Consider the following 27,841-nt stretch of genomic DNA (forward strand, 5'->3'; position numbering starts at 1 on the left):
CGGTGAGCTCAGCAACACCAAAAGACCCGGAAGACCACGGAAAACAACTGTGGTGGATGAGCGAAGAATTCTTTCCCTGGTGAAGAAAACACCCTTCACAACAGTTGGCCAGATCAAGAACACTCTCCAGGAGGTAGGTGTATGTGTGTCAAAGTCAACAATCAAGAGAAGACTTCACCAGAGTGAATACAGAGGGTTCACCACAAGATGTAAACCATTGGTGAGCCTCAAAAACAGGAAGGCCAGATTAGAGTTTGCCAAACGATATCTAAAAAAGCTTCACAGTTCTGGAACAACATCCTATGGACAGATGAGACCAAGATCAACTTGTACCAGAGTGATGGGAAGAGAAGAGTATGGAGAAGGAAAGGAACTGCTCATGATCCTAAGCATACCACCTCATCAGTGAATCATGGTGGTGGTAGTGTCATGGCGTGGGCATGTATGGCTGCCAATGGAACTGGTTCTCTTGTATTTATTGATGATGTGACTGCTGACAAAAGCAGCAGGATGAATTCTGAAGTGTTTCGGGAATATTATCTGCTCATATTCAGCCAAATGCTTCACAACTCATTGGACGCCGCTTCACAGTGCAGATGGACAATGACCCAAAGCAGACTGCAAAAGCAACCAAAGAGTTTTTTAAGGGAAAGAAGTGGAATGTTATGCAATGGCCAAGTCAATCACCTGACCTGAATCTGATTGAGCATGCATTTCACTTGCTGAAGACAAAACTGAAGGGAAAATGCCCCAAGAACAAGCAGGAACTGAAGACAGTTGCAGTAGAGGCCTGGCAGAGCATCACCAGGGATGAAACCCAGCGTCTGGTGATGTCTATGCGTTCCAGACTTCAAGCTGTAATTGACTGCAAAGGATTTGCAACCAAGTATTAAAAAGTGAAAGTTTGATTTATGATTATTCTGTCCGATTACTTTTGGTCCCTTAACAAGTGGGAGGCACATATGCAAACTGTTGTAATTCCTACACCGTTCACCTGATTTGGATGTAAATACCCTCAAATTAAAGCTGACAGTCTGCGGTTAAAGCACATCTTGTTCGTTTCATTTCAAATCCATTGTGGTGGTGTATAGAGCCAAAAATGTTAGAATTGTGTCGATGTCCCAATATTTATGGACCTGACTGTATCTAGGTTTAAAAGAAAAAGCAAAATGGGTTTCCTGTAACGCAACAATATCGGCTCCCAAGGATTTATAACGAACGAACACCTTGAGGCGTTTAGAGGGGGATCCCAGGCCTTGCACATTATGGGAAAGAAGACGAACCACACTACTAGTAGGTCTTAGTGTAAACATAGAAAAGAAGGTAAGGCAACGATGATGTGACCCATAGTTCCACACATAAGATTATCACGGATCCTAATCCAAATAAAAGATCCTGAAATGACCCTCACATAGCACGAAAAAAAGTGTGAAAAAGAAGAAAAAAAGAGAGAAGAAGCAAAAGATGCCAAGCCCAAAAAAAGGCTAGCATCCAACGAAACAGCTAATTAACAATATACAGCATAAAACAAAATTCAAGTATCCCAGGCACAGTCGAGCTGAAGAGTCTCCACCAAAGCAAAGCAATAGGGAGAGTCTTTTTCGATTAGAGAGAGTGCATAGACTCTACCCGGAACCATGGGGTCTATGATAAACGCAAGACCAAAAGCTAGAGTACCAGGCACAAAATAGGATTAGCCCAGACTAGTAAGAAACCAATAAAACGCATAATGCAAACGTCAATAAAGCAAAAACAATAATAAAGGCGGAGGTCAATGTCCCCAGACAGGACCACAGAGAGGTCCCAGCCAACTAAACAATCGTGTGATATCTGGCAAGTGCCCTATGACATGGAGTAGCAGACTTCTTGCTGGAAGATGAAGACCATAGAAGCGAGAGTGGAGGAGGAGGACTGTCAGCCTTGGAAGGATTCCTCGCTGGGGGGCTGAGGGAAGTTCAAGTCCAGCAAGATTTTTCTCCCCTTCAGAAAACGTAGAGAACTCATAGGATTTGCCGTTTTAAATAAATTGCAGTCAGAAGGGGTAGTTCCACCGATACCAGATGTCTCTCTAAATCAAAGGTGAAAGTAACAGTTTGAACGCCCTCCGTTTTTGGATAGCAGCTGGCGAAATGTCAGGCAAGACATGAATCTTATATCCGTCCATTTCCGAGTTGGGATGTTCCCTGGCGTAGTGCATCACTGCTTCCTTAATTCTGAAGAAGTGAGGCTTGACGATTACTTGTGGGGGTTTATCAGGCTTTAGGGGGATCAGAGCTCTGTGGATGCGGTCAAGCTCTGTGTGAATTTCGTAAGTATCCGGAACTGCTAACAAGATGAGGGAGTGGGCAAATGTAGCGATATCTTTAACCGTTTCTGGTACACCTATAATTCTAAAGTTGTACCGGCGAGCACGATTCTCAAGGTCCTCTATTTTTGTATAAGCTTCCTCAAGGCGATCTTATAGGTCTGCAATCTTGATAGAATTCTGCGACACTCTGTGGACCGTATCATCAACTTTATTTTCAATATTCTTCAAGCAGTTTCCGATCTCCCTAAAATCCTGTCTGAGGTCCAAAGTTAGTTTAGTGGTAGTTTTTTCTAATTCCCTCTGGAGCAAATCCGCAAAATGAGAACAGAATCCCCTGAGTAATGCTGGGGCACATCTGGAGGAGCAGGGTATAGAACTGGACCATAAGGAGCAGAATCCTGGCCACTAAGCTGACAAATATCTCCACCATTTCCCTATCAAGTAGGGAGTAAGTATGAGATTCCTGGCCTGGTGACAGGGCCGCAGCCTGAGGGGGTGATCTGGCAGGGCTGGACATGGACCCAGAAGGAACCGAAAGTGCACTCACATGAGCTTGGGGAGCCATCCCTGCATGTGCCAGGGCTGGATGGGAAGAGCTGAGCCTGTTGAGACAAAAGCAGCTTCCCTTCTGAAGTAGAGGAGCTCCGGGATCCAACCCTGGGCACCATCTTGCTCCCTCCTTTCCTTATAGCGGCAATGCAGGCACCGCCGCCAATCTGCCGGCTGGGTGGGCCTCAGAGGTCCCCCATCTACTCCCCAAGCTAATCGGGTGAGTGGGTCAGTAAAACAAGGGCAGGAAGTACGTTATGTTCCCCCTAAAGCATCGGGAAGGTGCGGAGCGGTGTTCACAACATCCGCTCCGGCCGCCTGCACATGCGTTCTGCTTTTACTTTTTTAAATCACTTTTTCTGTCAATTTTTAAATAGCTGAAGGATAACAAGAAAAGGAAGAAAAAATGCTAATTAAGGGGAGGGGTCAAAGGTGATACAGGTACTATATAACTTGCTGTAGAGCTCACTCTGAGCTTTCTCATTCTTGAGCTTGTCTGTATTTTGCTTGCTGGACCTTTTGACTAAGAGGACATTTGATAACTGGAGTTAAAAATCCAGAGTGGAAAACAGGAGATTTATAACAGGAGTAGACTAAACTGTAAGTGACAACTGATATTTTCTATAAATATTGTAACTGGGATAATGAGTGCTAGAAGGGTTGAAGGTTTTGTACAGTGTGCCGCATGTATGCAACAATGGAGCAACAGCTCCAGGATGAATACTGCTGCGACAGATGTGAGCAGGTTGCCCTCGCGTTAGAAATCTGGAGGAGCAAGTTAAAACACTGGGCAGAACCGACAACCCTGAAAGGGGTCTTCTGCTCTGTGAGCAGGTAGGTAATGGGATTGATGTGAAGATTGGAGGGGCTAATCAGGATTATCAGGTAGGAAGATGGGTTACTGTAGCGAGAGGGAGTGGTAGGGGCTCACAGAAAAGGAAGGCCGGCCCTGGGTTTGTGCACCCAAACAGATTTGTCATGTTGGGGTGAAGACTGTTGGGGTGGCAAGCTCAGTGGTGGCAGCCCTGGATGTCACTGCTATCCCTAACAGCCGGGAGGGCACACCATCTGGGGGGGGGGGGGTAGTGCAGGAAGGCCTAGACAGCTGGTGGTAGTAGGGGATTCTGTAATCAGAAGGACTGATAGAATAATTTGTTTCCAGAATCACCGCAACCGAATGGTTTGTTGTCTCCCTGGTGCCAGGGTTCGGTTTGTGGTGGACCGGGTTGATACATTACTGGGAGGGGCTGGGCGTGACCCAGCTGTCTTGGTCCATGTTGGAACCAATGACAGAATACATGGAAGACCTAGGCTGCAAGTTGAAGGGAAGAACCTCCAAGGTGATATTCTCTGAAATATTACCTGTGCCATACGCAACTCAGGAAAGACGGGGAGATTAGAGAACTCAATGCATGGCTAAAGACCTGTTGTAAGAGGAAAGGATTTGGGTTTCTAGAGCACTGGGCTGACTTTTCATTGAGGTGCAGACTGTATGCCTGAGATGGTTTGCACCTAAATGGAAGGGGGGGTCTGCTGTGCTGGGGGGAGAGGTTTATGGGAAGGCTGGAGGAGTATTTAAACTTTGATCGAGGGGAGAGGGAGAATTAATTATAACGGGGTAGCTAGATCAGACAGGGGTCAGTACTTATTGATGGGTGGAATGGAGAAATCTGGGGGGAGGGCTATGGTACATAAGAAAGTTCCCATGTTACAAACAACTAGTGGAATTGGTACCATTTGTATGAAAATAAAAAATATGCATAATACGTGTGCACAAGGTGTCAATGCATTAAAGTGTTTTTTCAATGCCAGAAGTCTGCCAAGCAAAATAGGTGAGTTGGAAGCTTTGATGCATGAACAGAACTGTGATTTAATTGGTATTGCTGAATCTTGGCTTGGCGAGTCTGAGCATGTAGGCCCTTTACAAAATAATCTAGAGTGGGTGACTGGGGACAAAGAGAAGGCAAATTTATTAAATACCTTCTTCAGCTCTGTGTATACAGAGGAGCATGGGGAGCTCTTGTCCATAATGGACATAGTATTGACACAACTCCAGATGATCCACATTGGCTCACAATTGATATGATCCAAAAATATTTAGACAGAATAAAGATGAATAAAGCACCTGGACCAGATGGCATACACCCACAGGTCCTTAAAGAATTGAGCTCTGTCATTTCAAAGCCATTGTTTATAATTTTTAGGGACTCTTTAATGACTGGCATAGTGCCACTGCATTGGTGTAAGGCCAATGTGGTACCAATATTTAAAAAGGGGTCAAAATCTTTAAGTAATATAGACCTGTTTAACTTCTATAGTTGGGAAGATACTGAAGAGTTCACTAAAAGACCACATAGATGAGTTCTTGCTGGAAAATATTTTAAGCAACAGACAGCATGGATTCATGAAAGACAGAAGTTGTCAAACAAATCTGATTTCTTTTTATGAGGAGGTGAACAAAACATTGGACACGGGTGGCGGTGGACGTGTTATACGTGGGTTTTGTAAAAGCGTTTGACGCAGTTCCCCACACATGGCTAATGTGTAAGGTAAAGTCTTCAGGCTTTCTAAAATCCATATCTAAATGGATAGAAAACTGGTTAAAAGATCGTATTCAGAGAGTAGTGGTTAATGATCCATACTCTGAATGGTCTAGGGCTGTCAGTGATGTACTCCAAGGTTCAGTGTCGGGACCCTTACTTTTTAATATATTTATAAACAATATAGGGTCTGGGATTATAAATACATTTTCACTCCCATGAGGGGGAGGGGAGGAGCCTGAACATGGCGCTGTGAGCAGTGTGAGCTCCAGGTGCCAGCAATTAATGTGTGCAGCCCTGCTGTCTGCCCGGAGCCCTGTTTTACTTGAGCCTGGGTGAGCACAGGTGAGGAGCGGAGCCTGGAAGTCTTGGCGGTGGTGCCGATGGTGGCCGGAGTTGTCGGTGAAGGCCGGACCTGTGTACTCAGGAGAGCGGTGGGTCAGGCTCAGCGGATCCCTGGGAGCAGGAGGTGGCAGCATCAGAGGAGAAGGGGATGGTGAGAGTGTCTTTGTGACCATGAATGTGACTGCCCATGTGACTCCCCAGGTAACAGCTCATGTGATGTCTGGTGGCAAATTTGAAAGTGACAAGCAGTCTTAAAGTCCAGGAATGCGGTGTGGCTTCATGGCTGAAGAGTAGGCTGTGTATTAAAGGTGATTTAGCCTGGATTGAGACAGCACCCCTGGGAGACCCTGTCACGTACCTGACCGGAGGCTGGAATAGAGAGAGGGCTCCCCTTACGGCTAAGTGCAGTGCATTCCTGGAGGTGGTAACAGGAGGTGCAGTGCCTAAAGAAGCACGGGTTTCCAGTGGTGTCACTGCTTGGCAGTGCCAGATGGGATGGTACCCAATGGGTGCTCCATATGCAGGAGGAGGTCCTCCAGAGGACACGTTGATGGGTGGAGTAGGAAGCGAAGTCAGTAGCCAGAGCCAGGGTCAAACACAGAACATCAGGCAGGAGCAAGGTCTGGATCAAGCCGGGGGTCATACACAGAGCAGCAGACAGTAGCAAGGTCAGGATCAAGCTGGGGTAGAGAGCCAGGAGGAGAGCCAAAGCAGGTCAGGGTCAAGCCGGGTCGGTAACGGATAATCAGCAGTAGGATGAAACACAGGAACAGGAGGCTGACGATAATCCAGCAATTTATTGTGAGGAGCTGCAGTCCTTGTAAAGGCCACTGAGTGTCCTCATTTATCGCGGCCCGCATGTAGCGGTGTGCTTTCGTGCACAGGGATGCGCGATTACGTGCTGTGCGCATATGTGCATAAGCACATTTTTGCAAAAATTAGCGTGGCCATAGTGGGCATTGGCACATTTGCCAGGGCTTCCTCGTCTTTTCCCCTTACAGTGTCCTCCCCCAAGGGGCAGCCTCCAGATGCCCAGGCGGGCTTATTTTTCAGGGAATCTGTTAAAAATGCTTGACGTTTAAGAGCATGCACATCTCTTGCTGGTTACCAAGAACTATCCTCCAGTGGATACCCTTTCCATTTAACCAGATACTGAACCTGTTTCCCCCTTTTTCGTCCATCCAAGATGGTTTCGACTTCAAACTTGATGTCTTCCCCTACCGTGACTGATGGTGGGGGTGATTCCTCTCCTCCAGGAATAGAGCTCATTACGGCTGGTTTGAGTAGAGAGACATGAAAGATTAATCTCTCTTTTTAATTTTAAAAGGTCCAGTGAACCTGGGACCTAATTTTTGTGAGGGGCAAGCAAGCTTGACATTGGTTGTAGCAAGTCACACCTTGTCTCCCACCTTCCACACAGGGTTACCTCTCCTCCTCTTATCAAAATGTTTTTGTAATCCTCCTGGGCTTTTTGCATGGTCCCCTGGTGTATTTGGTAATTGGATTGGATAAAAGTCAACCTATCCTGGGCTGCAGGTACTGATGCTTCTGGGATGGCATTCAGAACAAAGGAAGGGTGAAATCCGTAATTTGCCCAGAAGGGAGACTAGTTGGTGGAGGCATAGACAGCGTTGTTATAGGCGAATTCTGCACAAGGAAGAATAGATGCTCCGTTGTCCTGAGAGAAGGTAGAAAAGCATCTTACGTATTGCGCCAAAGTTTGATTCGTTCTCTCCGTTTGCCCATTACTCTGTGGATGATAAGCAGAAGAGAGACATACTTTGATGTTCAAGGTTTTACACAGAGATCTCCAAAATATGGACGGAAATTGTACTTCCCTATCTGAGACTATATTGTTAGGTATCCCGTGTAGTCTTACGATCTCCTTGATAAATTCTTGAGCAGTTTCTGTAGTGGAAGGAGTCCTTTTGGACAGTCTATCCACTACCACCAGGATGGTAGTAAGTCCTCAAAGTCCATGGAAAGTATCTTCCAAGGTTGTTCAGGAACTGGTAGGTGTCTTGGCAAGCCCCAGGCTCTGGTATGGCTAAGTAGATGTTTCACTGTTGTGTTGGAGAGGTTGTGGGGGGAAAAGGAACAATGGGACACATATGGTGGGACTGCCCAATAATACAGAACTATTGGAAGGGAATAATACAACTCATTCAGGAAATATGTGGGATTACAGTCCAGAGAGATCCATGGATGTGTTTGTTTTATAAATCGGAGCCGTTAATAAACTTGTTTAGGAATAGGGTACTGTATCATTTAATCAGTGCAGCTAAGGGTTTGATCCCCAAATTTTGGCAAGTGCCAGAGCCACCAAGAATAAGAGATTGGATAAACAGAGTGGAAAACCTCTATAGGATGGAAAAAGTTGTATATACAGTGGGGATCGAAAGTTTGGGCACCCCAGCTAAAAATTTGTATTAATGTGCATAAAGAAGCAAAGGAAAGATGGAAAAATCTCCAAAAGGCATCAAATTACAGATTAAACATTCTTATAATATGTCAACAAAAGTTAGATTTTATTTCCATCATTTACACTTTCAAAATAACAGAAAACAAAAAAATGGCGTCTGCAAAAGTTTGGGCACCCTGCAGAATTTATAGCATGCACTGCCCCCTTTGCAAAGCTGAGACCTGCCAGTGTCATGGATTGTTCTCAATCATCATCTGGGAAGACCAGGTGATGTCAATCTCAAAGGTTTTAAATGCCCAGACTCATCTGACCTTGCCCCAACAATCCGCACCATGGGTTCTTCTAAGCAGTTGTCTAGAAAACTGAAACTGAAAATAGTTGACGCTCACAAAGCTGGTGAAGGCTATAAGAAGATAGCAAAGCATTTTCAGATGTCAATATCCTCTGTTCGGAATGTAATTAAGAAATGGCAGTCATCAGGAACAGTGGAAGTTAAAGCAAGATCTGGAAGACCAAGAAAAATATCAGACAGAACAGCTCGCAGGATTGTGAGAAAAACAATTCAAAACCCACGTTTGACTGCACGATCCCTCCAGAAAGATCTGGCAGACACTGGAGTTGTGGTACACTATTCCACTATAAAGAGATACTTGTACAAATATGGTCTTCATGGGAGAGTCATCAGAAGAAAACCTCTTCTATGTCCTCACCACAAAAATCATTGTTTGAACTTTGCAAATGAACATATAGACAAGCCTGATGCATTTTGGAAACAAGTTCTGTGGACCGATGAGGTTAAAATTGAACTTTTTGCCCGGAATGAGCAAAGGTATGTTTGGAGAAGGGGCACAGAATTTAATGAAAAGAACCTCTGTCCAACTGTTAAGCATGGGGTTGGATCAATCATGCTTTGGGGTTGTGTTGCAGCCAGTGGCACAGGGAACATCTCACGAGTAGAAGGAAAAATGGATTCAATAAAATTTCAGCAAATTTTGGATGGTAACTTGATGCCATCTGTGAAAAAGCTGAAGTTAGAGAGGATGGCTTCTACAAATGGATAATGATCCTAAACACACCTCGAAATCCACGGGGGATTACATCAAGAGGCTGAAAGTTTTGCCATGGCCTTCACAATCTCCTGACCTCAACATAATTGAAAATCTATGGATAGACCTTAAAAGAGCAGTGCGTGACAGACAGCCCAGAAATCTCAAAGAACTGGAAGACTTTTGTAAGGAAGAATGGGCAAAGATACCTCAAACATGAATTGAAAGACTCTTGGCTGGCTACAAAAAGCGTTTTCAAGCTGTGATACTTGCCAAAGGGGGCAGTACAAGATATTAACTCTGCAGGGTGCCCAAAACTTTTGCAGACGCCATTTTTTTGTTTTCTGTTATTTTGAAAGTGTAAATGATGGAAATAAAATCTAACTTTTGTTGACATATTATACGAATGTCTAATCTGTAATTTGATGCCTTTTGGAGATTTTTCCATCTTTCCTTGGCTTCTTTATGCACAATAATACAAATTTTTAGCTCGGGTGCCCAAACATTTGATCCCCACTGTAAGTCCCACACTCAGTTCACAGACAGGGCAATTTGCCAAAACTGGAGAAGCTCTGCACAGTAAGCAGTCTGCTTCTAACCTCAACATGTTCCTTTAAGCTTTGAAAATAAAAGAAGCTGCTTGCCATGCTCAGCTGCTTAAGATTCTGCCTTCTCCAGTTTTACTAAATTCTCCTGTCTTTAAGCTGGGGGTGGGTATTATGACAGCAGGGAGTTGCTTCATCCAAGAATTTGAGCCTTCCATAGCATAATGAAAGAAATCTCAGATGGAACACTTTCTGTACAAAAAAGGAAAAAGCATGGGAAAGTGGAGAAAGGCTACACTTTAAAGTGGTCTCAGTACTCTGCTAGAGAGTAGGGACTAGTAAGCTGTATGTTCTTGTTCCTTTCAAAAGCATTTTGAGGGTGCTGTTTAACCTCTTCCATACAGGGCACTTTTACCCCCTTCGTGCCCAGGCCAATTTTCAGGTTTCAGCGCTCTCACACTTTGAATGACAATTGCGCGGTCATACAACACTGTACCCAAACTAAAATGTTATCATTTTCTTCACACAACTAGAGCTTTCTTTTGGTGGTATTTAATCACCACTGGGGTTTTTATTTTTGCTAAATTAACAAAAAAAGACCGCAAATGTTAAAAATAAAACACGTTTTTCTTTGTTTCTGTTATAAAAGTTTTCAAATAATTGTTCATAAATTTAGGCCAAGATGGATTCTGCTACATGTCTTTGGTGAAAATAACCCAAATTAGGATGTATTTTTTAGTTTGTAGGAAAGTTATAGAGTTCACAAACCATGGGATATATCTAAATATTGATCAATCCTGAAGTACTGACAGCCAATCTAATTTCTTGAGGTCCAAGAATGTCAGAACAGTACAGATATCCTCCAAATGACCCCTTTTTGCAGAGTAGAAAGTCCAACGTACTTCATAAGAGGCATGGCGAGTTTTTTGAAGTTGTATTTTTTTTGTCATAATTTTTTGGAAAATGAAAAAATTAAAAAAATTATTTTCACTATTTTTTTTTTTTTTTACATACTGTCACCAGTGCAGTACAGCATCATCCTATAACGGGCACGGCGGTGATCAGGGGCACTGACTGGTGACAGTATGAAAAAGAAAATATATACTTTTTTTTAATTTTATTTTTTATTACTTTTTTCTATTTTTTTTTCATATTTCACTATGACCAAAGTAGTACAATGTTACCATGGTAACATTGTACTACTTTGGGGAAGTGATCAGTATTTTATTTTTTTTTTTATACAATTTGCTTATAGCAAAGAATTACATTGCTATAAGCAAGCCTTTACTTGAATGACATCGATTCATTCAGGGTTTGTTTTTTTTTTTTTGTGCTTGGCTGTGATTTGACCACGGCTAATCACATGACACAGCTGGGCTGTGATTGGCCCAGCTTGTGCATGTGATCGCTGTGACCATTCACATCTAGGCATACTAGTATACAATGGATGGCATGAATGAAGCCATCCATTGTATACAACTGTCATGTGACCTGCTGTGATTGGTCACAGCAGGTCACATGGTACCAGCAACGGGGCCGGTACTCAGATCTGTCATCGGCCGTGTCAGACGTACGGGGCCGGTGACAGGTCACGGCTCTGCAGGTGCGCAAACTGCGTATGCCCGAAAGGATGCCATATGGCGTCCACCCGGAAAGGTGAGTGTTTTTGCCGGCCGCCATTTGGCCATAGGCCGGGCAGAAAGAGGTTAAGCCTTACTCTGGTCACACCTTTTAACTCATTTTTGTATGCATGAATCTGGACTAGTGCTTGACAGGTTGTGAGAAAAATTAGCAAGACTACCACTGTTCTCCTGATGCGGTTTTTCTTAGGAGAACCGCAGGTAGAAATACAGAAAAAACTCATTTTCTTCCATTTAAAATTTTCCTCTCCTTTCTTTCCAGGTCTCGTTCACTGTGACGACTGCACTTGCCACTTCTCTGAATAGTGCTCTATGGTGGATCACATTTTAGAGGGTGGTTACAAGGCGATAGGTCACCTTACTGCCTGTTTTTAACCCTGAAATGCCTGTGCCACAACCACTTGCAGTGCACTAGGTGGTAGTGCAGCCCTATTCAATTGAATGGGTTGTGTTCGGCAGAGCTGCAGCCTGCCATACATGACTGTAATATAATTTTTGCCATGGTTGAAGCATGTGTACAACCCTCTCTGGCCAAGATGTGGAGGGGGGTGGGGGGTTGTAGCGATCAGTTAAACCACAGTTCAGCTGCCTCCCTACCCCCCTCCCCCAGTGATGAGTGTGAACAAGATCTTATGCCCTGTACACACAATGAGAAAATTGGATGAACACTCATCGTTTTTTTTTCATGCTTGCCTCATATTGAAAATGAAGAGGTCACTAAAGTTACAAAAATTCTCGTAAGACAGAATACAACTTTGAATGTACTGTAATGTATTCTTTAGTTTCCAAGCATGCGTGGTCTTGGTCTCTCATTTTTTTCAGACAAATACTATACTGATTAAATGAAAATCATTCCCTCTGGTATTCTACAGGAAGAATTTTCGTTCTTGTTTCTTCAGGTATTGTCGCATGAACTGTTTGTGATTGGCTGTCGAAAGCTGCGTACTGACAATCAGATTAATGTACGATCCCTCCAAAAGTGATTTGTGTCATCCGATTTTCTGATCATGTGTACTAGGCATTAGGTCGCTTCAAATCGGGCAGACTCAGTCTGTTTGCTGATCAGAGGAGAGCAGGAAGATGACAGGCCTGGGTCTGCTCAGTTTATGCAGTGCAGACATGGACACAGCCCCCTCCGCTGTGTGGGCGGCTGGGTATAAATGGTCTCCGCTGCCCTCCTGATTCAATCTGCTTATACGGAGAGGGACGGGTTCCCCTCCTTCTCTTTCCTTCTTTTTTTTTTTTTTTTTTTTTTTTTATTTATAGCGGATTGGATTGTGGAGGTAGGCAGGTGTAAATGGACACAAGTCTGTTTTACACCTGCTGGTCCATAGGGGTGAATGGAATGGTCTGATCAGGTCTGTCTGAAAAACTGACAGGAAGACCTGATTGGACTCTTAGCGTAAAAAGGTTTTAGGGTCTGTGACTGCAAGTATACATATGAAGGCAACTGTCATTGTTCCCTGCGGTAAATTTGAAGTGTGATGAATGACACTTTATTTATGTCTTCACACAGCAGCACAGTGCGTTGCTCTGCAGTTTGGTGATATGTGGTGCAGTTCAGTGTCCTGCAGAAAAATGTGGGTGCGAACAAGCCCTTAATCAGCATTTATTAATGTATGTGTTAGATTGACCCCTAATCCACATTCAAGGTAACCAGTGTAAAATAAGCAGATGGGGAGTCCATGGGACTGTGCTTGACCTAAACATTTCTTTCTAAAACACGCTAAAGGCTTTTTTTAAACTATTACAATTTTATGTGCCATAGCACCCTCACGTTGAACCTTTAAAATCTTTATAACTGCCAAAAAAAACTGAGTGGAGTTAATTTACTAAAGGAACAGAGGCTGTACATTTTCCAGAGTGCGTACTTGCTAATAAGGCAAAACTTTTTTCACTTTGAACACCCTTTCGTGTGCAAAGGAAATGTTCTTTACTGGCTCATGATGGTTTTCAAAATGAACGCAGCATTATCAGAGGTCTCCAAAGATTTGTTGTTACATAGTTAGTCTGGCTGAAAAATGACAAAAGTCCATCCAGTTCAACCATAGAAAAAAAAAAAAAAGTTATAATCCTATACCCACAGTTGATCCAGAGGAAGGCAAACATAAAAAAAAAGCACATTAAAAATGCATATCCTCCCCTGCTTCTTTTACATCTTCAACAGGATTCCTATTATCCTCTCTAAAAAGCTTGTTTTCTCATCTATGCTCACAAATTGAGTTAATTTAGAGATCTCACTGCCCCCTCCTAAAATTTACAGTCCTCATTAAACCTAAGGCTGATGGAGGCCTGGGTTTACCAGACTTCACCCTCTACCTTAGAGCAGCCATTTTGAATGGATATTCGTCTGGTTTTATTGCAGTGTGGACAAGAGAGTACTGTATTTGAAACATATCCCTCCTTTTTCAGAACAGCAACTTCTCTCTTTGAGAGAGATTTATAATTCCTCATAAGTTGTCTCTGCAACCGGGCCCTCTGACTCCTATTTTCGACAATCCCTGCTTTGGACTCTGGCTTAAATATCTACTGTAGCATTTTCCTCTAAGAATGACTGCCCCCCAATTTAATCATTTCTCACCTGACTACACGATATTGTGGGCCCTATCCCACATTCCTACATCTACCTCCTGTAGCCAACACTGGTTTCCTTTGGCCCAACTCGCTGGATTTCTTAATGCTGTTAAGACTGAATTTCACCAGGCTCTGGACATCACTCCCTTGAAACTGTTTCTTCATCAGGATACTGTGCCTGAGCATTCAATTTCTCGATTGTATGGAATATTGGGAGAGGGGACATCGCAGACAGAACTTCCATTCGTATCAAAATGGGAATTCTATCTCCAGACCTCCTTTTTCTTCAAAGGTTGGAAATAAGTGTTTCATTTTTATCCAGAAGACATCCATATCCTCCTACTTCCAAGAAAAGAGCTATAAGATATTGTCCTTATGGTAACAGACACCAGTAGACCTCCATCGGGTGTTCCTTTACTCTGCCAGTGAATGTTATAGGTGTAGGGAGGAGGTAGGTACCCCGTTACACATTTGGTGAGGTTACCGATTAATCTCTCCATTTTGGAAAACCTTTTAACTTTCTATAACTTTGTGTATTTCTAATATACAGGCATCTCCACCAGGGGCTTTGCTGTTGATGATCTCTAGGTCTTTCTCAAAGGTCATAAAGGCAGCACTGCCTAATGTTAGCTTGAAGCACTATCTCACACACTGAAAATACACCTCTCCCCCCCAACTACTGTAATGGACTCAAATACTTAATGAGATAATGGCAATGGAGACATTTATTGTGGAAGACAGCCCTGACCGCGTCCTCACCACTTGGATGTGTTGGAGGGCCTATAGTGGCTCTAGTCCCTCAGTGTTTGGCTTAATTTATTTCTTTTCGCTTATGGTGACTTTGTGGGCATTTCTTGGTTTGCTCACTTACATTCTTCCTTTATTTTTTGTTTTCTCTCTCGCCTTTTCTCCCTCTCTCGCCCTTTCTCCCTCTCTCGCCCTTTCCCTGTTGTACCTTTTTTTTTTATGCCATAATTTAATGCAAACCGAACACAACTTTAACTTATTTACTAAGGTTTGCGACGTGAATCTGGCTCTAATCCTTTAATAAATATACTTCAGTGTCTACAATTCTTTACCCTCCTCTAGTTTAATATTTCTATTACAAAATGAATGTGCATACAATGGTTATGCCATCATTGGACCCATAAAGCTGTACATTATATATCAGTCTGTAAGCTTATTTACTGTATATGATTGTATAATATCCTTGCTTTATTTTTTTTTTTTTAGGCTTCCAGTGGAATGGGAACTGTCGATGACATTTATACAGGCAAGTTAATTATTTTGCAGTATCAGCATAAGCTACAATAATGTTAAATACACTAGTTTTGCCGCTGTGATTGTCTACATAACATTATCTGAAAAGGCACAGAGAAGAATGGAGTAACGTGCACAAAAAAAAAATGCAGTTACAATTTTAATTTTGTTATATAGTATTAGGCATTAAAAGAGAAATCCCCCTCAAATTACACTTACCTAGGTGGTGGCAGAATCGGTGCAATGCTGCATCTGTCCCCCACTGGCTCCAAGTGTGAGAACTCAGCGATCACGTGATTTCTCAGTGAGCAAAGAGCGGTGACTGTCAGTCGCCGTTGTTTGCCTTGTCCCAACTCTGCTCTGCTTCAGACTCTGGGGTGGATCCCAACTTTCAAGTCAGGATCTCTCTCCAGCCTAGACCAGCTGAGTTGTGTCAGTCGACAGTGGGCTTCAGCCTGCTGTCAGCTGAACATGGGTCACACAAGTGGAGAACAATCTGCACTCCTATGATCCACAGGAGTAGCACAGCTAAAAGAGCTTTGGCTGTACTTTTCCTTACTTAAAATAAGTTAGTAGATGCAACTGAGGAGACCCAGTCCTTGCACGTTAAAATAATTATAATAAACATTGTGATGCTAGAGTTGTGATAGCAGAATATTCCTATATTTAGCTGTATAAATGTCAACTGGCTTAAATGGTATTAGATGGTTAGTAATCTGTTTTAATACCATCTTATTGGCTTTTCCCATTAGATATAATTAAGGGATTTTCACATCCTACTTTACTGACACACATATGGAGAGTTTTGGGAAACGGGATAAAAATGTTGGCTGTGGTAAACTAGAATAAAGTTCTACTGGTTCTTGAAGAACGTGGTATAGAGTAAAGGTGTTCTGGCCTGTGACCAAATGTGTCTGCATTCCAGTATGGTTATCCCTCTGTACATTCTTTTCAGCTCTGCTAATTTGTATGTTTGTGGTGAAATTGTACAAATGTTTGAAACTGAACCATTTTAGGAATAGTCTGATCTTCAGATCTCCTCAAAGGAGAGGAGGAGTTTCCCCTCACTTCCTGTTTTTGCTACGGGACCAAAAGTGAAGGCTAATCTCACCAATGGGACAAATGTGGCCATAAATACAGTGCCTTGAAAAAGTATTCATACCCCTTTGAAATGTTCCACATTTTGTCATGTTACAACCAAAAACGTAAATGTATGTTATTGGGATTTTATGTGATAGACCAACACAAAGTGGCACATAATTGTGAAGTGGCAGGATCTAAACCATTCCATTGTAGCTCTGGCAGTATGTTTAGGGTTGTTGCCCTGCTGGAAGGTGAACCTCTGCCCCTGTCTCAAGTCTTTTGCAGACTAACAGGTTTTCTTCTAAGATTGTCCTGTATGTGGTTCCATTTGTCTTCCCATCAACTCTGACCAGCTTCCCTGTCCCTGCTGAAGAAAAACATCCCCATCTGCCACCACCATGTTTCACGGTGGGGATTGTGTGTTCAGGGTGATATGCAGTGTTAGTTTTCCGGTACACATAGCGTTTTGCTTTTAGGCCAAAAAGTTCAATAATAATCTCATGTGACCAAAGCACCTTCTTCCACATGTATTCTGTGTACCCCACATGGCTTCTTGCAAACTGCAACTGTCTTTTTTTCAACAATGGCTTTCTTCTTGCCACTCCATAAAGGCCAGATTTGTGAAGTCACAACTAATAGTTGTCCTGTGGACAGATTACATAGCTACATAGCTGAAAAAAGACAAAAGTCCATCCAGTTTGACCATAGCAAAAAAATAAAAAGTTATCCTATACCCACAGTTGATCCAGAGGAAGACAAAAAACCCCCCAGCAAAGCACGATCCAATTTGCTCATGCTGGAAAAAAAATCCTTCTTGATCCCCAGAGAGTCAATCGGATATTCCCTGGATCAGGTTTACCTATAAATTTTAGTATCCAGTTATATTCTGTGTATGTAAGAAACAATCCAGGCCTTTTTTGAAGCAATCCACTGAGTTGGCCACAATCAACTCTTGAGGGAGTCTATTCCACATTTTCACAGCTCTCACTGTGAAGAAACCTTTCCATGTTTGGAGATTACATTTCTTTTCCTTCAGACATAAAGAGTGCCCCCTTGTCCTCTGTGATGACCTTAGGGTGAATAACTCTACACCAAGTTACCTATATGAACCACTGATGTATTTATACAAATTGATCATATCCCCCCCTTAATCTTCTCTTGAGAGAATAAATTCAGTTCCTCTAATCTTTCCTCATAGCTGATCTCCTCCATGCCTCGTATCAGTTTAGTTGCCCTTCTCTGTACTTTCTCAAGTTCCCCAATGTTCTTTTTGTGAATTGGTGGCCAAAACTGAACTGCATATTCCAGATGAGGTTCTACTAATTTGTACAGGGGTAATATCATATCTCTCTCTCTGGTGTGTATACCTCTTTTAATACAACAGAGGATTTTGCTTGCTTTAGAAACCGCAGCTTGGCATTTCATGCTATTATTAAGCTTGTGATCTACAGTACCAGAACTCCCAGATCCTTCTCCACCATTGATTCCCCCAGTTTTGCTCCCTCTAGTATGTATGATACATGCATATTCTTAGCCCCCAAGTGCATAACCTTACATTTATCAACATTAAACCTCATTTGCCACATAGTTGCCCAATTAAACATTGCACTGAGGTCAGCTTGTAAGTTGAAGACATCATGTAAGGACGTTATTCAACTGCACTGCTTGGTGTCATCTGAAAAGACTGAAATGGGATTTTTAATCTCAGACCCTATATCATTTATAAATATATTAAAAAGTAAGGGTCCCCAACACTGAACCTTGGGGTACACCACTGATGACCCCAGACCATTCAGAGTATGAATCATTAACCACTACTCTTTGAATACAATCTTTTAGCCAGTTTTCTATCCATTTACAAACAGATTTTTCCAAGCCCGTAGACTTTACCTTACACATTAGCCGTGTGTGGGGAACTGTGTCAAACGCTTTTGCAAAATTCAAGTATACCACGGCCACCGCCACCCCTCCCACTTCTCCCACTTGAGCTGTGGATCTCTGCAGCTTCTCCGGAGTTACCATGGGCCTATTGGCTGCTTCTCTGATTAATGCTCTCCTTGCTCGGCCTGTCAGTTTAGGTGGACAGCTATGGCTTGGTAGTTTTGCAGTTGTGCCATATTCTTTCCATTTTCGGATGATGGATTGAACAGTGCTTCATGAGATGTTCAAAGCTTGGGATATTTTTTTATAACCTAACGCTGCTTTAAACATCTATACAATTTTATCCCTGACCTGCCGAGTGTGTTCCTTGCCCTTCATGATGCTGTTTGTTCACTAATGTTCTGTAACAAACGTCTGAGGCTTCACAGAACAGCTGTATGTACACTGAGATTAAATTATACACAGATGGGCTCTATTCACTAATTAGGTGACTTCTGAAGGCAATTGGTTCCACTAGATTTTAGTTAGGGGTATCCAAGTAAAGGAGGCTGAATACAAATGCACGCCAAACTTTTCTTATTTTTTTTTTGAAAAAATTTTGAAAACCATTTATCATTTTCCTTCCACTTCACAATTATGTGCCACTTTGTGTTGGTCTATCACATAAAATCCCAATAAAATACATTTGTTTTTTTTGTAACATGACAAAATGTGGAAAATTTCAAGGGGTATGAATACTTTTTCAAGGCACTGTAAAAACAAAAATCTGGCAGGGATTATACCCCTCTCTTACTCTATTCAAGATGAAAAAACGTTTAGCCTTTAACACTACTATTAAGTTGGTTTCAAAGCCTTAAGGTTGTTTTGTTTTTTTTTTGTTTTTTTTTTTTTACCTTAATGCATTCTCTGCATTAAGATAACAAATCTCCCTTCTGTGCTGCAGGATCCCTCACCCAGCCCCCCTATACTTACCCGAGCCCAATCTTGATCCACTGCTGTGTATGAGAGCAACTTTCTGCTCTTTCCCTTCTTACAGTTCAGATTGATAGCAGCGGGAGCCATTGGTTCCTGCTGCTGTCAATCAAATCCTGTGATGAGGGAGCAGGGCAAATCCCTATGAGTAACCCCATTTAGCAAGCATATTTCTCGGTGAAGGGTATTTGGAAGGGGGGAGGAGCCAAGATCAGGGCTGCGCTGTGCAAAATCATAACCTGTTTGTTGTTTAGAAAAAAAGAGACACCCCTAATATCACTTTAAGGGGAAATGGGTATGGTGGGCTGAATTGTTGTTTCTTAAAGTTGTTCCAGATAAATATCCAGTCTGGTGTATGGGAATGTTTAAAAAAAAAAAAAAAAAAGTTCTTCAAAAAGTAACTGCCATACTTGGCACATGGCTTCTGAAAAGCCCCAAACACCTTTTTATAAAGTCAAGAAGTTGGTTTTAATAAAAATCACGTCTGAGCCAACACAGGTCCACAGAAAGATTACATAAATACTATTTTGTCTAGGTAGCGAGTTTTAGTTAACTGCTCTGTTCAGTCAGTGTATGGACGCATTATCTTCTATGTGCACTCTCTGCGTCTTTAACTTATCTAGACCAGCTACAAACCATAGCTTTTTTTTTTTTATAGCCCTGATGAAGGGAAACCCTTTAAGACTCGGTTCACGGTAATTTGGCACAGGACACCACATGTCATTTTCACAGGAATCGCATCGCATTCCTGTGCGAATTACATACAAAGTCTGTGAGTGGTGCGATTTGAGCCATATATTTTGTATGGCTCAAATCGCGCCGCATCCACACCAAAAAGGTGCAGGACCCCCTTTTTTTTTTTTTTTTTTTTTACCCGTACCTGAAAAGCATTTAATGGGTCTTCCCACGCATGTAATGTGATTTCTGGCAATCACATTGCGTTTTGAGATCTGTTTCAGGGTGTCAGTAATATAACATTGACACCAGCACTAGATTGCATGAAAGCCATGTGATTGCAATGTAGTGTGAGAAACGTACAGGATTCACATCGTTTCCCGCACTGCATCAGTGTGAACCCTAAGCCTCAAATATTTCTCAATGCAACTTTTAATATAATTACCTTCTGGACTTTATGCATGGTGTCTGCTGATGTGTGACGTCATTTCAGGAGGCTGCATTTGAGCCGCGGCAAAGTTATGCTCACCTAGGCAAGGAAGTTGGGAGTGAGTACCACCAGAAAAGGAACTCGCCCTCCCTTCTTCCTCCCCCAAAGTCTAAGCTTTGTTTAGCACTGCTTTAGGTAGATCTGTACATGAAATGTAGAAAGAGGTATACACCGTAACTTATAGCCCATCTTGCCTGTGTTATAAAAGTTTTTGATGGGTTCTTTTAATTTTATGTCTGTTTTAAATTATTTTTGTAGATTTTCCTCCAGATTCAGAACTGTTCTCATCGTCCCTTGGAATTAACTGCCCCAATAACAGTTTAGGAGCTTCTGCATGTCTTCCTTCAGTGTCCCCTACCATGGCTCCTGCAGTTAACAGTTATTTTACTGACTGTGATGTAATTGGAGATGAGCTGGACTCTTTTCTGGAATTGGAAATGGTGAGAGATGATTCATTTAGTCTGAACAATGTATGTCTTGGAAACCATTTAAGATTAGTTACATAGTTAGTAAGGTTGAATAAAGACACTGTCCATCTGATTTTACCTGAGTGTGAGTGCATGTATTTGTCATTACCACTTTCCATATGCATGTAAATTGCCCTCGCTAAGAAACACTGCTAAAAGTTTTTTTTGAATTTATCTACACTGTCATCTGACACCACCAACTGTAGAAGGGAGTACCATATTCTTACCACTCTAAAGTTTAACCGCTTTTGTGGCTGTGTGTCTTCTTTAGAGACATTAGGTTAAATAGTTTCCTCCTAATGCTACTGCCCCTATTTAAAGATCAGTATATTGCAGTCATATTCCCTCTTAAGTGCCTCTTCTCCAGGCAGAATACAGTACGTGTTTGCAGTCGTTTCTTACAATGGAGGTCCTGCGGTCCCCTTATTAGCTTTGTTGCTGTTTGTGGGGCCCCTATGGCTCTAGTTCCCAGGAGAGTGTGCACAGATTAAAATGCTGGCTCTGTTTCGGCTACTGGTGCTGGTGCTTAGACCCTTAAATCAATGACCAGATCTTGGCGAGATCTGTAATTGCCTAGCACGCACATAGGATGTCAGGTAGGAGGCTGCTTATTCGCTACTTTTCCATTCAAAGAAAAGTATTAGTAAGTTGAGAAGCATCATATTTTTTTTAGTAAAATCACTTTTTTTTTTTTTTTGTCTTTTTTTTCTCTCTTTCTAAGTTTAGAGAAATTACTGGAATTAACTTTTTGTTGGGCTCTCCTGAAGATGCTAGTTGCTTCAGAGTTAACCGACCTGTAACAAAAGTATGCAGATCAGTTCTGATTTTTTATTTTCATACTGGTTAAGAATCATTCACTTCAAAATCAGTATTTAAGTCAGAGACATGACAAAGAAATAAGACACTTCAATCTTCCTGTGCTTGGGGAGTTGGCCCAACGGCATTAGTGGGCTATATCCTTCATGGGGTGCACAGACCTTGCTGCCCTCACAAGACTGGGGAGGTCTAGGAACACTGTAGTAATGATAAACAGAGGGTGCATTGGCCTAGTGCATTAACCTTAAAATAATAGGTTTATTGTAAAAAGGTTTTATACTCCCAAAGTGATAAAAAGTGCAAATACATCTCATTGGTACAGCACAAACAGTCCTCAAAGCATTAAGGTGTACAGAAACAATAGAAAATCCAGAGGCTGACACGTTTTGAGAACTTATCGTCTTCCTCAGAGCCTGTCGAGCTACTAGCTGCTCCTGTACTGATATATGGTGTTGAATAAAAGCCACCAATCAGTTCAGGGGTGTCTCCAGACTGCCCATGGGTGGGGATTAACTCTGTGCATATCGAAACACCAAATGGCACCGCCCCTTTGGTACATATTTAACCTGCGGGCTAAAACAGCATGCGGGACCACAGGGAGACACCACCACCATGCAAGTGAAAAAAAACCCCAACACTCAAACCCCAACCAAAGCCGATAAATAATATATAAGTAAACAGAACGGTGAATAGACTGAGCTTACTCTAATGTAGGTATTGTATACAGAGTACTTTGAAGTCATACACTAGCTCGTGTCTGGAGCACCAGTCCACATATAAGGGCGGGCTCCCCCAATGGTGTCATCACCCCTCTTTCTGATATTTCCAATGTGGATACCGAGGTAGAAGACCCCTGTATCGAGATCATGGATATGCAGTGCGGGGAGGAGGTATGGGAGGGGGAGGCTGTGGAGGAAGAAAAAGAAACGGGGGGAGGAGTGTGGGGACACATCCAGCGGCGAACAGTGTACTGTGATAAAAAGTGATTCTCATGCAGAACGTGCAGTGGAAGTGTGCCAGGGTGATGCTCTCCAGCCAGGAACACAGACAGACCATCCCCTGGACCTTATGACGTTCCGGACTGGAATGCGCATGAGTCCCATGGGAGGCGTAAGGTGGCCACAGGCTCCAGTGTGGGACACACGCGCCTTGCGGGGGAAGCAAAATGGCCGCCTGATCCAGCGCGAAACGCATGTGCCCCATGAGGGAAGCGAAACAGCCATGCGCTCCACCATGGAGCGTAAACTCCAATCAAACTGGGCGGGGACCCGTGGCGGTGGCATATCACAAAGCGGACGGACCACAAAGTCCGGAAAAGAGGCACCATTGTGGCACCTGAGAGAGGTGGACCAACCCCCCCCCCCAAAAAAGGAAGAGGGGGCAAATTGTAGTAAGTGGTGCATAAATACATGGATGGGTGAAATGTCACACCCGTGGCCGCTGTACCCACAATGTACCATAATAATGATTATTAAAACATATAAAAGAAGAGAAATATTAGAAGTAATAGTAATAAATAGAAATTATAAAATAAATAATATATATGTGTATACATAGTGAGATGCATATATAACTAAACTAATTAGAAATACATGGGAAGGAATAATGAGGTCGAAACCGTAACCCAATACATAAAAAAATACATTTTTTTCAATATAGAGAATATGAACCTCAATAGATGAATGAATTAAATAAATGGCAAGACCTTCCTATGACACGACTGTAAAGTGCAATTCCGTATGCTGCCAGTAGGTCTAAATAAATGTATCTGGATATAAAGGGCTGATATCTAATGTGGCAAGTGGGAAATGGCTAGAGAGTTTAATACACGTGCATGACCACACATACATGTAAACGCATATGTGCAGATGCTTAAATGACAGGGCATAAAATATTTATTGAAATGCACAGACATCCCCAGAAGCACAGATAAGTGAAAAAAAAAGGGGACAAAGATGCAGCTAGGAGATCAGAGGGTGGCACATGATATACAGTGGGGATCGAAAGTTTGGGCACCCCAGCTAAAAATTTGTATTAATGTGCATAAAGAAGCCAGGGAAAGATGGAAAAATCTCCAAAAGGCATCAAATTACAGATTAGACATTCTTATAATATGTCAACAAAAGTTAGATTTTATTTCCATCATTTACACTTTCAAAATAACAGAAAACAAAAAAATGGCATCTGCAAAAGTTTGGGCACCCTGCAGAATTTATAGCATGCACTGCCCCCTTTGCAAAGCTGAGACCTGCCAGTGTCATGGATTGTTCTCAATTATCGTCTGGGAAGGCCAGGTGATGTCAATCTCAAAGGTTTTAAATGCCCAGACTCATCTGACCTTGCCCCAACAATCCGCACCATGGTTTCTTCTAAGCAGTTGTCTAGAAAACTGAAACTGAAAATAGTTGACGCTCACAAAGCTGGTGAAGGCTATAAGAAGATAGCAAAGCATTTTCAGATGTCAATATCCTCTGTTCGGAATGTAATTAAGAAATGGCAGTCATCAGGAACAGTGGAAGTTAAAGCAAGATCTGGAAGACCAAGAAAAATATCAGACAGAACAGCTCGCAGGATTGTGAGAAAAACAATTCAAAACCCACGTTTGACTGCACGATCCCTCCAGAAAGATCTGGCAGACACTGGAGTTGTGGTACACTATTCCACTATAAAGAGATACTTGCACAAATATGGTCTTCATGGAAGAGCCATCAGAAGAAAACCTCTTCTACGTCCGCACCACAAAAATCATTGTTTGAACTTTGCAAATGAACATATAGACAAGCCTGATGCATTTTGGAAACAAGTTCTGTAGACCGATGAGGTTAAAATTGAACTTTTTGGCCGGAATGAGCAAAGGTACGTTTGGAGAAGAAGGGGCACAGAATTTAATGAAAAGAACCTCTGTCCAACTGTTAAGCATGGGGTTGGATCAATCATGCTTTGGGGTTGTGTTGCAGCCAGTGGCACAGGGAACATCTCACGAGTAGAAGGAAAAATGGATTCAATAAAATTTCAGCAAATTTTGGATGGTAACTTGATGCCATCTGTGAAAAAGCTGAAGTTAAAGAGAGGATGGCTTCTACAAATGGATAATGATCCTAAACACACCTCGAAATCCACGGGGGATTACATCAAGAGGCTGAAGGTTTTGCCATGGCCTTCACAATCTCCTGACCTCAACATAATTGAAAATCTATGGATAGACCTTAAAAGAGCAGTGCGTGACAGACAGCCCAGAAATCTCAAAGAACTGGAAGACTTTTGTAAGGAAGAATGGGCAAAGATACCTCAAACAAGAATTGAAAGACTCTTGGCTGGCTACAAAAAGCGTTTACAAGTTGTGATACTTGCCAAAGGGGGCAGTACAAGATATTAACTCTGCAGGGTGCCCAAACTTTTGCAGACGCCATTTTTTTGTTTTCTGTTATTTTGAAAGTGTAAATGATGGAAATAAAATCTAACTTTTGTTGACATATTATAAGAATGTCTAATCTGTAATTTGATGCCTTTTTGGAGATTTTTCTATCTTTCCTTGGCTTCTTTATGCACATTAATACAAATTTTTAGCTGCGGTGCCCAAACTTTCGATCCCCACTGTACATGCTAGATAACCTTACCTGCCTAGACAGATAGCTCGGGCAGCAGGGGGAAGAAAAAAAAAATAATTAAATGGTGCCTGGGAGGTGGAAACAACTAAGGTTCCCACTTGTGTCGCCATGGGATAATATAGCATGGCGATGGGAAAAATGTGTATATATAAGACTCTGATACATAGGAAACAGAAACTCTGATACCAAAGAAACAAAGAGGGAGTGGATGACCTACTATTGAATATAAACAGAAGAGGACTGCTATAATGCCCCATAGATCTCCAAATCTTCATTGAGACCACTTGGGGGAAGAGACCCCAGAGTGAAAATCCAGTAGGTTTCTCTCATACATACTTTTTGAAACTTCCTACCAATGTCAGAATCCTTGGCAAATGATTCAATGCCAAACGCTCACATACTCGCAGGGTATGTTTTTCATGAAATGTCTGGGCACTGAATACTTGTCCTGTTTGGATTCCTTTTTATTAGCGTTGGTAATGCTACATTTATGCTCACTGAATCCCACTACTAGGAGGCGTGTAGTTCGACCAACGTACAAAAGGCCACATGGGCATATGAGACCATACACAACATAAGATGTACTGCAGTTAATAAACTGCTTAATTTTGAAATTGCTAATACTACTTTCTTTTTTATATATATATATATATATATATATATATATATATATATATATATATATATACATACACAGTCAGGTCCATAAATAATGGGACATCGACACAATTCTAACATTATTGGCTCTATACACCACCACAATGGATTTGAAATGAACAAGATGTGCTTTAACTGCAGACTGTCAGCTTTAATTTGAGGGTATTTACATCCAAATCAGGTGAACGGTGTAGGAATTACAACAGTTTGCATATGTGCCTCCCACTTGTTAAGGGACCAAAAGTAATGGGACAATTGGCTTCTCAGCTGTTCCATGGCCAGGTGTGTGTTATTCCCTCATTATCCCAATTACAATGAGCAGATAAAAGGTCTCAAGATGAGATCCTAAGAGCTGTCACTATCAGTGAAGCAAGCCATCATTAGGCTGAAAAAACAAAACAAACCCATCAGAGAGATAGCAAAAACATTAGGCGTGGCCAAAACAACTGTTTGGAACATTCTTAAAAAGAAGGAACGCACCAGTGAGCTCAGCAACACCAAAAGACCATGGAAAACAACTGTGGTGGATGAGCGAAGAATTCTTTCCCTGGTGAAGAAAACACCCTTCACAACAGTTGGCCAGATCAAGAACACTCTCCAGGAGGTAGGTGTATGTGTGTCAAAGTCAACAATCAAGAGAAGACTTCACCAGAGTGAATACAGAGGGTTCACCACAAGATGTAAACCATTGGTGAGCCTCAAAAACTGGAAGGCCAGATTAGAGTTTGCCAAACGACATCTAAAAAAGCCTTCACAGTTCTGGAACAACATCCTATAGACAGATGAGACCAAGATCAACTTGTACCAGAATGATGGGAAGAGAAGAGTATGGAGAAGGAAAGGAACTGCTCATGATCCTAAGCATACCACATCATCAGTGAAGCATGGTGGTGGTAGTGTCATGGCGTGGGCATGTATGGCTGCCAATGGAACTGGCTCTCTTGTATTTATTGATGATGTGACTGCTGACAAAAGCAGCAGGATGAATTCTGAAGTGTTTTGGGCAATATTATCTGCTCATATTCAGCCAAATGCTTCACAACTCATTGGACGTCGCTTCACAGTGCAGATGGACAATGATCCAAAGCATACTGCAAAAGCAACCAAAGAGTTTTTTAAGGGAAAGAAGTGGAATGTTATGCAATGGCCAAGTCAATCACCTGACCTGAATCCGATTGAGCATGCATTTCACTTGCTGAAGACAAAACTGAAGGGAAAATGCCCCAAGAACAAGCAGGAACTGAAGACAGTTGCAGTAGAGGTCTGGCAGAGCATCACCAGGGATGAAACCCAGCGTCTGGTGATGTCTATGCGTTCCACACTTCAGGCTGTAATTGACTGCAAAGGATTTGCAACCAAGTATTAAAAAGTGAACGTTTGATTTATGATTATTATTCTGTCCCATTACTTTTGGTCCCTTAAAAAGTGGGAGGCACATATGCAAACTGTTGTAATTCCTACACCATTCACCTGATTTGGATGTAAATACCCTCAAATTAAAGCTGACAGTCTGCAATTAAAGCACATCTTGTTCATTTCCGTTCAAATCCATTGTGGTGGTGTATAGAGCCAATAATGTTAGAATTGTGTCGATGTCCCATTATTTATGGACGTGACTGTATATATTTATTTATTTTATTACATTTTTTAAAACAAAAAGATCATCAAATAACACACGACTAAAAAAACAGAGAAAAACTTCACACATATATCCCAATTGCATCATCACATATTATTCCGTACCCCACTCTTCCCCCCCCCCCCTCCATTAGTCCATACCACAATCCTAGTTTCTAATCTTTCTCATGATTATCCATATCTGTCCTGATACTTCTTGCGGTGCCATGTGTATCTACATGTCCCGCTGTTCTTTCTTTCTTGCGGTGCCACGTGTATCTACATGCCCCGCAGTTCTTGACCCTGCATTTGTAGTTACCTGTTTGATCGAACAGGGTGGACCAGG

At 42.1% G+C, this 27,841-nt stretch overlaps 1 protein-coding gene across 1 annotated transcript in view; it reads left to right on the plus strand.

Annotated features, from left to right (window-relative positions):
- Positions 1 to 27,841, plus strand: part of ZC3H7B (zinc finger CCCH-type containing 7B) — a 315,279-nt gene that overhangs the window by 66,456 nt on the left and 220,982 nt on the right. Inside the window, exons 8-9 of the mRNA XM_089674226.1 lie at positions 15,203 to 15,242; positions 20,589 to 20,770. Coding sequence (XP_089530352.1) covers positions 15,203 to 15,242; positions 20,589 to 20,770 — 222 coding nt within the window. The remainder of the gene's footprint in view (positions 1 to 15,202; positions 15,243 to 20,588; positions 20,771 to 27,841) is intronic.

The sequence above is a fragment of the Staurois parvus genome, unplaced genomic scaffold (genome assembly GCF_062004578.1).
Source record: "Staurois parvus isolate SC_StPar_1 unplaced genomic scaffold, SC_StPar_1.0 ptg000149l, whole genome shotgun sequence".
NCBI classification, from domain to species: domain Eukaryota; kingdom Metazoa; phylum Chordata; class Amphibia; order Anura; family Ranidae; genus Staurois; species Staurois parvus.